Source organism: Papaver somniferum, chromosome 9 (genome assembly GCF_003573695.1).
Source record: "Papaver somniferum cultivar HN1 chromosome 9, ASM357369v1, whole genome shotgun sequence".
In the NCBI taxonomy this organism is placed as follows: Eukaryota; Viridiplantae; Streptophyta; class Magnoliopsida; order Ranunculales; family Papaveraceae; genus Papaver; species Papaver somniferum.
The window spans coordinates 34979187-34988535 of record NC_039366.1 but is presented as its reverse complement, the minus strand read 5'-3'; the positions used below and the strand labels follow the sequence as shown (position 1 = coordinate 34988535).

General features: G+C 38.7%; 1 protein-coding gene across 1 annotated transcript; it reads left to right on the top strand.

The window, feature by feature from the left end:
- Positions 1–4944: 4944 nt before the first annotated feature.
- Positions 4945–9273, top strand: LOC113309012 (heterogeneous nuclear ribonucleoprotein Q-like). The gene is made up of 9 exons (XM_026557449.1): positions 4945–5097; positions 5634–6064; positions 6163–6279; positions 6612–6752; positions 6850–7023; positions 7564–7771; positions 7874–8070; positions 8217–8305; positions 8681–9273. Exons 2-9 carry the CDS (start codon positions 5675–5677, stop codon positions 8952–8954), a joined length of 1590 nt encoding a protein of 529 aa, XP_026413234.1. The 5' UTR covers positions 4945–5097; positions 5634–5674; the 3' UTR covers positions 8955–9273.
- The last annotated feature ends 76 nt before the right edge of the window (positions 9274–9349 follow it).

Here is a 9349-nt window from a genome sequence, read left to right as displayed (position 1 = left end):
CGTTAATCGGTAGACAATGATAAAATGTTGTGTCCGATTATAAGGATGTTAAGGTTCAGAAGAACAATAAAAATGAAGCCACTATAATCGGTAGTTAAGGTTGATAATATTACTACCGATTCTGAACATGTCTCACAATATTTTGAAAATTTACCAGAAACGGTAGGTAAGGTTGATTTGTAACCTCCGATTATGGTGAAAAATTCAGCAGTTTCAGATTATGGAGTAATAAACATAACTCAAAATACATTCATAACCCATAAACTTAAGAATATATAATCCAAAACAAGTATTTAAAACATCATAATCCAAAAGAAACTATTAAAACAACATAATCCATAACATCGACCAACACATTATCACCTAATTCCTAGTTTTCTTCTTAGTATTGTCATCTAGAGTTTTAGAACGCTTCGGACGAGCCGCACGACCCACATTATCACCAGCATACCTTCATCTCCCTCAGTTTTTCCTCCAGCATGAGAGCTTGAAGAATCCTGAGATCTTTTGTTCGCATTTGATGCTTTTTTCTTGGGCGGATTCTTCGTCACTTTCTCCCCAAACTCAGCTGCATACTCTTCATTATCAACATTATCAATCATCTCCCTGTGCTTTTTTATCTTCTCAATTGGCACAGGCACTCCAGCCGTTATGCAATCAGCGCATCATTTGGACAAAGAATTGAACTTATTCATCTGTTTTTTTAATTGAAAAAACATCAAATGGAGTTCACCTAAGAAATTGATCCATAATATTAGAGGGAAAAGTCATAACCGTACGCACCAGTTTATCATAGCCCGAGGATTTTTCTTTGATGATACAAATGTAAATGGAATGGGCCGAGGTCGACTTTGCTTTAAGTTCACGGATTACTTTTAGATGTGAATGCTCTCGGTACCACTTCATATACCCTGGAGAATTTTCATGACCTCGGGTGACAGGTCTCCCAACGTTCACCATGTGGTACTCCCTCTTATCGCAATGTTCATCAACAGATGGATCACTAGAATAAACTACCTTGATGTTGTCCTGGTTAGACTCGCTATGCTCCACGTCCAACTTGAAATTGTCATTCATATGATGCCATGGTACTGTTTGGCAAGCACCATGTTGTCGCGTCACCCTGGGGCCATTGTACATCACATAACATGTGTTGTGCCACAATGGTCTAAAATAATGGGACAACCCGGAACGAGGCCCTATATGTCCACTAGCTCGGTCTTCCTTGTATGGATCAAAGCATACATCCGAGGCCTTTAGTGAGTCTAATTTCTCCCTCAAGTTAACCAACTGCTCGTCCTTTGACCTTGTACGGTTCTTTGTGAACTTGTACTTTTTTCCTCCCGATGTACCTCTCTGCCACCGTGTGTTCACCTCTGCCAATCCCAGACCGGGGTAGTGGCCATAGATCCATGTCTACATAGATATCAAACCAAGTATTAGAAATTGATTCTTAAAATAGAAAAAAAAACACATAATGATCAGTGGACTACTACAGTTGAGAAAATACCTGGAATAGACTCACGTTCCCGGCAATTTGGCTAGTTCTAATCCTCAACGCTTTTCCCAACTTTTCCATCAAGAATGCAATGGTTGTCGTGCCCAGGAGTAGTCCGCGACCTTATTGAGAGGATGTAACAGTTGCAGAAGGTTTACGTCTACTCGGTTGCCACTCGTATTGGGGAATATGACACATCCCAATACAACCAAGAGATAGGCGGCGGCCGCGACATCCACTTCGGCATCACTTAACGACCCTTTCTGTTCTTTCTCGGCAGTGCCTTTGAACATCTTGATCAACTGGCTCATGTTAAACTGTCTAGTTTTGTAAGAGAAGCACCTGTTGAACTTAATGTCTGAGGTCTCTTTATCCCAACTAAGACACTTGTTACACAAATCATAAAGTTTTGCCCGACTTAACTGCTTTGTGTACTCATACTTGACATCCACACCATTGTCATTGAGATTAAGAATCTGCTTGGCATCATTTGGAGTAATGGTCATCTCCCCAAATGGCATATGAAAAGTGTCAGTCTCGGGATACATTCTCTCCACAAAAGCCGATATCGCAACCCGATCATGGTCCAACATTGAGTTTTGGGCAGCACTAGCTAATCCAGAGTTGGCTATCCTTCTCTTGAACCTCTCACATTCACCATCTAAAGGCCAATCTTTCATTACTTTTACTGATGCGGCAGTGGGCTTGAGTAGACAAATCGCGTCGGAATGATACTATTAAATACAAAACATATTACAAAATTAATAGAGTATTATTACGAATAAAATGACAATATGTTTGTAAAAAATAATACGATTATTACCTCGATTTCGTAGATTTCTCTGGCCTAGGAGTCTTTGTAGCCAAATAACAATGCTCCACCATCTCTAGGCAGCCCAGGGATTTCTTCTTAAAAATTCGTCTTCTTCAACGCAATAGGTACAAGGTATGATGCTTTCTTCGCGATTGGCTTCCTTATAACTCATCCTTCTCCTTGTGAACCACTTGGTTGTCCTTCATCTTGAGTGATTTCCGGTGCACTTTCTTGTACTTCTTCTTGAGTTCCTTTTTGGCTACTCTCTCTCCGCGCACTAGCGGTTAGTTTCTTACCCCCTTTTTGAAGAGGCCCTGAAACAGTTGTATCTTTGTCTTTATTGCCTCACCTGTCCCTAAACAACAAATTGGTTCGTAAGAATCACATTACAAACTACACAATCGAGAGAAAAAAACTAGGATTGACTTCCGATTCTGCACGATCGAAAGAAAAGGTAAAAAAAATTCTTCCGATTACACTTAATCGGAAGTCATATTGTATTTCTTTCTCCCGATTATGCATCAATTTGGGTTCAGAAACTGATATAGCTATGAGACATATATAATCAGAACAAAACAATATAACATATCAACCGATTGTCTATACTCGGAAGTAAAGAAATAGCATTTGGCTTCCGATTAAAACGTAGCCCCGAAATAGGATTTTGCTAAAATCACAAAATTTTAAAAACTTCACAATCTGTAGTGTGTTGAATTTGTCTAAACTACGATTATACACAATCAGAAGACAAATACTATTAAGTATCTTCCGATTCTGGGTACCAATTGTGTGTCCCTACATGTTCTAATCCTTTGTTACAATCGGAAGGCAAAATAAAAACTAGCTACCGATTAATCCCATGTTTGGGTGCAGTGCCAAATATCGATACATAATCCGGAGTAACCCATAAAATTTAACTCCCGATTGTGGTCGTTGTAAATCGGTAGTTAAATTGAAGATCGAAACTACCGATTCTGGGAAATAACCGAAAATCCTAAAACTAAATTTCATGGATTCGTCAAATTGAAGCAATATAAACCCATAAAGTGATAGAAACTTACCTAATTGGGGCCATTTCCTGGAGAGTTTGATTATCAGAATCACCACCACCACCTACACGAGCGACGTCATCCTCATCATGTTCTTCGTGTTCGTGTTCTTCGTCGTTTGAGGCAGTTGCAATTGCTTTGTTCTTTATTTTTTCTCGATCTCTCGAGGGTTCATTAATATCAGTCATCGTTTTATAGAAAAATCGACGATGTTTTTGATTCGGCGATGAACAACGACAATGAATTGAAGTTTGAAAAGGGGGAATAATGTTTCTACTATCCACAATCAGAAGGGAAGAAGAAGAGGAGAAGAAGAGTTGAAAAGAAAATAAAGAAAATGAAATGAAATTAGGGTTTAGGTGTTCTTAATCGTTCAACGGTTGTGTCGGCAACTATAATCGATAGATAGATGATGTTCTTTTGCTGCCGATTATAGACGGTTGTCCCAAATTCATTTTTTTTATAAAACAGATAAAATTGTATTTTTCTACTTTAACAATAGGTAGATATGATATGTTAGTATGCTACCGATTATGACAATAACCCATTCTTATACAAACTAGTAATCGGTAGACAAAACTATATTCTAAACTACCGCTTGTGAAGAGACATACAAGTATTTTCAACATATTTTATCTTATTTAGTCGCCTAATTCTTTCAGGGTAGCCCCTAATAACGACAGGTTTATTTATTCCAGACTTTTGAGATTAAACTCTGCTTCAAAACTTCTGCTCAAAAAATTTGCTAGTATCCAAGCGGGTAGTCAAATGATCTAATAAACACTTCACGGGACCCTAGTTAGTAAGTTCGCGAATGATTCGCAAATCATTCGCGAATTTTTCCGTATCACGAATTTTACCGTCTTATTCGCGTACGTTTGCAACTCCGAACCCAAGTCGCGTATTATGTGGCATTTCCGGATTATTCGCGAACCGTTCACGAATTTTACGTATTCCGAATGATACGTCCGCTTAATTCGCCATAAATTCTTTAGCTTTTACTTTTCAAAGACTCCACTTTTTGGGCTTTACTGCCTTCCGAGCATACACGACCAAATATTAGACGTGTTGTAATTTTTATGAAACAAAAACGACTGAAGAGATTTGAAGGTGAAGGTGAGAGAGATCTCAAACTCACTAACCAAGCATCTAAACCACCATACGACGTCCTCTTGGATAACTAATGTTGTACATATTATTAATATCATCATATTAAGTTTATTTTTTCTTTAAATAACTCACACATATGCATAAAAATTGGTCTATGACCTTATAAATAGAAATTATTTGTTATATATAGATACCGAATTTTCAGAGCCGAACTCACATTTATAAATCGAATTATACACGTATGTATGCCGTTCCGAATTACTGACGAATCACGTCCCGTTGACCGAATTTTGGACCGAATCTGGACTTTACAAAACCGTATAATACTCGTACGTTTGCCGTTCCGTACGTTTGCCGAATCCCGAATTGCTAACTAGGCACGGGACACACATAAGGGTAGGACCGTCCTCCCACATACGTCAATATCAATATAATTCAATATTATAAGTTCGAGAACAAATCGATAAAAATCTCAAAATCTACAGGAAACACCACGAGCTCAAAAAAGTACCAACACAAACCCTAGATTTTTCTCTTCTTCTTCTTTATCCAACAAGAAGGGGTTTTTCAGCACAGAAAACCCTTCATTTCGCTTGCGCTCGCTTGTCAATACCCGATCTCCCCTGGTAAATCTCTCTACTTTTCTCCTTCTCTCTTGATTTTTACGTTTTCTTTTTCCTGTATTTTCTAGAACTGGATAGACTTAATTCAAGCATTTGATGCCCTAGAAAAACCCCTAATTTGTTACTTCTTACAAAGATAGTTGCTTGCTGTTTTGAATTACATCTAGGTCACCGTTTTTGCTTGATTCTATGGAAGTTTTTTTTTCTTATGAAGCATTTTTTTTGTTGTTGTGTGTGCTTTCTATTTGAATGCATTGTACAGGAAATTTTAGATAGTTAAATAACTGGCCAAATATCTTCATTTTCTGTAACCCTAAAATTATCCCCCAAATATTTTTATCATTCAAGAAAGAAAGAAATCTCACTTGGCCTTTCATTACTACTAATGATGCAAATACTACTACTTTTATCATCCCTTTACTCCATGAAGCCATTTCTGATGGCACAAATTCTATCAATATTCTCACATTGCAACTCATTGTGGCCTTCCCCTTTCCGAATTTCTCCAATTTCTTCTACCTTCTGTACTTCCTTCACAGTTGCCCTGCAAGCTTAACGTTATTTAATATATAAGAAGAAGATGCCGAGAGAGAAGTCAAGTGCTCTAGGAGATGGTAAGCCAGTCGAATCTGAAAAGCCTGAAGAGCAGGTGGACCTAGATGATCCTGAGGAAGAGGAGGAAGAGATAGAGTATGAGGAAGTCGAGGAAGATGTTGAAGAAGAGGTTGAGGAGGAAGAGGTAGAAGAAGAGGAAGTGGAAGAAGATGAGGAAGAGGACGCTGATGCCCGTGTAGGTCGTGGTACTGATCGAGAGATGAAAGATGCCTTAGATGATGATGAGAGCAAGAAACATGCTGAGCTCCTTGCCCTTCCCCCTAATGGCGCTGAGGTATATGTTGGCGGCATCCCTTTAGAAGCTTCCGAAGAGGATGTTAGGAGATTTTGTGAGACAGTTGGAGACGTCCACGAGGTAGCATTTTTTTTTGATGGCTGTTATATATTTTTCACGCTGTGTAACATATATTTGTTGGGTTCTTAGCGATTGTGTTTGTATTTTGGTGATATCAGGTAAGGATGATGAAAGGAAAAGATCCTCGTGAGAGTAGGGTATATGCATTTGTGACCTACAAAAATAAAGATTTGGCTGTGAAAGCCATAAAGGAACTTAATAATTCGAAATTGAAGGTAATACATCTACTTGTTCTGAGAAATTAACTTTGTTTCTGTTCCTTAAGAACTTCAGGCATGGTCTCAAGGTTAAATTATATGCCACCGGGGAATGTGATTTACAAAGTCATAGTTGTGTTAGGTCCAACAAACAATTTGAATTGGTGTCTTAGATTTGCATATACAGATTCTATACACTTCGGTTTTTCAATGTGGAACAATCTTCACAGTAAATTACTATTATCTGTATTGTGGACGTGATATGTACTTCCGTACTTTCTGGTTTCCACCCACATTTTGTTTTCCGTTTAGAGTTTGCTTATATATTTGTTCACTTGTCAACTTCTCAGGATAAAGCAGTTAAGTGTTCGACTTCTCAAGCAAAGCACCGCTTATTCGTTGGTAATATTCCTAGAAGTTGGGGGGAAGACGATATTAGGAAGGCTGTGACAGAGGTTGGTCCTGGGGTGGAACTTGTGGAACTGCGAAAGGTTGGTTTGCTAATTTTGTTCTGTGGTGATTATAACCACCTGGCTATTTTGGAGTCTTGCTGTACCGAATTCATGGTTTTAATTGCTGTTCTGTCAGGACCCATACAACTCCAGCCGCAACCGTGGATTTGCATTTGTTGAGTATTATAACAATGCTTGTGCTGAGTATGCGAGGGAGAAGATGTCGAGGCCTAAATTTAAGCTTGACAAAAATGCTCCAACTGTCAAGTGGGCAGACCCTAAGCATTCAGATACTTCGTCTTCCTCTCAGGTGATTATTTTTCCTGCTGAGGTTCAGATATTTTGATTTAGGAGCAGTAATGTGGATGACTAGCCATTTAATTACTTGGCTGATCTCTTTAAGGTTCAATAACCTATACGCTTGATTTCTATCCCTGTGATCTGGAAAATATGACTGGTGAACTCAGTTAGTTTACGTCCCTCTGGAAAAAAAAAGAGTTTTTGGTACTCAACTTTTAACCTGTCCGTTATATGGTATAAAACGACCAGATTGTTTTGTATCTTAATTATGTTAATTTTTGCCCTGGTTACATGATATAGTCTTCAATTTGTGTAGCTGTGTGAAATATTTACAGAGTAAAGCAAATGTGCTTTCCCACTGGCTCCATACCAATTATTTGGAATGTAAGACCTTAGTGGGTCCATGATCTCTGGCTGTGTACCAATGAATTGGCATGTAAGACCTGAGTGGGTCCATGAGTACTATCATTAGTCTAGGACATAATAGTGGGGTTTTTAGTGTGAAATACTACTTTGACTTTAACTCTTGACTGAAACTTTCCCCTTACAGATAAAGGCAGTATATATTAAGAATTTGCCGAAGAACGTAACTGAGGATCAAGTAAGGGACGCATTTGAACATCACGGTGAGATCACAAAGGTAGTGTTGCCTCCTGCAAAGCCTGGCCAGGAAAAGAACAGATTTGGTTTTGTGCATTATGCTGAGAGGTCAAGTGCGATGGCAGCAATCAAGGACACCGAAAAATATGAAATAGCTGGTAATTCTTTCTCAAGATGGTCATTATGTGATTTCTTCTCTTTGTGCTCTGATTAATGCTTGAAGGCACAAAAGATGATCATGTTCTTTCTGATGCTAATAGGTCAAAGTTTAGAGTGTTCTCTCGCAAAGACACAGGGAGATGGGAAGCCTGTTTCACGACCAACACCCCAGAAATCATCTGTACTTCCAACCCATCCTCCAATGGGATATGGGATGATTGGTGGTGCTTATGGTGCTGTGGGTGGTGCTTATGGTGCTGTTGGTGGTGCTTATGGTGCACCACCAGGACTTGCTCAGGTGAGATATTATTAATATTCGTAATTGATTCACTTTTATTATTGTTATTACCACAATTATTATTGGCGTATCAACATCTGCAGGTTGTGTTTGCGTTTCCTTTTATGCTTTGTCCTGTACTAATTAATGATGTTTGTGTTTGCTAGCCTCCCCTGATCTATGGCAGAGGACCTACTCCTGCTGGAATGGCAATGTTTCCCATGCTTTTACCTGATGGACGGGTTGGATATGTTCTGTAAGCTCGTTACCTCTATATATTTCCCGTTTATATTTTATATTTTGAACACCTTCGCTTCTTTGTGCCAAAGCTTTAGCTTGTATTTATATATTGCTTTGTCATAAAAACATGAAAACTTTGAAATGGTTGATTTTCTTAGCTAATTTGACAGTGCTATAATGGAGTTACCAGTTTTTACAAAGGTTGTAGGAATCATTTTTTTGTTCCTCAGTTTATTGTCTAAACAATTCAATAAATGCAAGTTTTCTGTGTTTGATTTTGTATCTTGTCTTGTCGGTCCTGCCTGTCTACCTTGATAAGATAAGATGCTTGCTTAACCTTAAAATATCATCTGTAAATCTGTTAATATTACTGTTTCTTTCTTATTTTTAGGCAGCAGCCTCCGGTGCAACCAATCACTCCCCCTCCACAACCGAGGAGTGGAAGGAGTGACAATGACCGCGGATCCCATGGATCCAGGTATGACAGCAGTGACAGATATGGCAGTGGTGACAGATATGGCAGTGGTGACAGATATGGCAGTAGTGATAGATATGGCAGCAATGACAGGAGTCGTGGGTCTAGCGGAGGTAGGCATAACGGTGGTGATAATGACCGTGATCGTGATCGTAACCGCGACCGTGATCGTAGGTATCGCCCATATTGATAGATCACCCATCTCTTTAAATACAACCAGAGGAGAGTAGTGTCATGTGGTAACCTCTGTAGTTGTCAGCAATGAGCAATCTATATCTATTTATCACCATCAACACTAGCTTTGTAACCTCTGTAGGGGACATGTAGTCGACTTGATAGCCTTAATAGTTGTTCTAAATTCTTTTCTTGGAGAGGTGCTAAATTAACAGTCTTTAGGTTATCACATTAACTTCAACATTATGTTGTCAGCATTGATGTATCCGATTTATATCTCGAACTTTAGATTTAATATTAGAATTTAAATTTACAAGGCTGAACATCAAAATCAATTTACAGCCTGAACTACATACACATGTGATAAATGATAGATCCCGTTGCATTGGAGAATGCTACCTCCATGGAGAT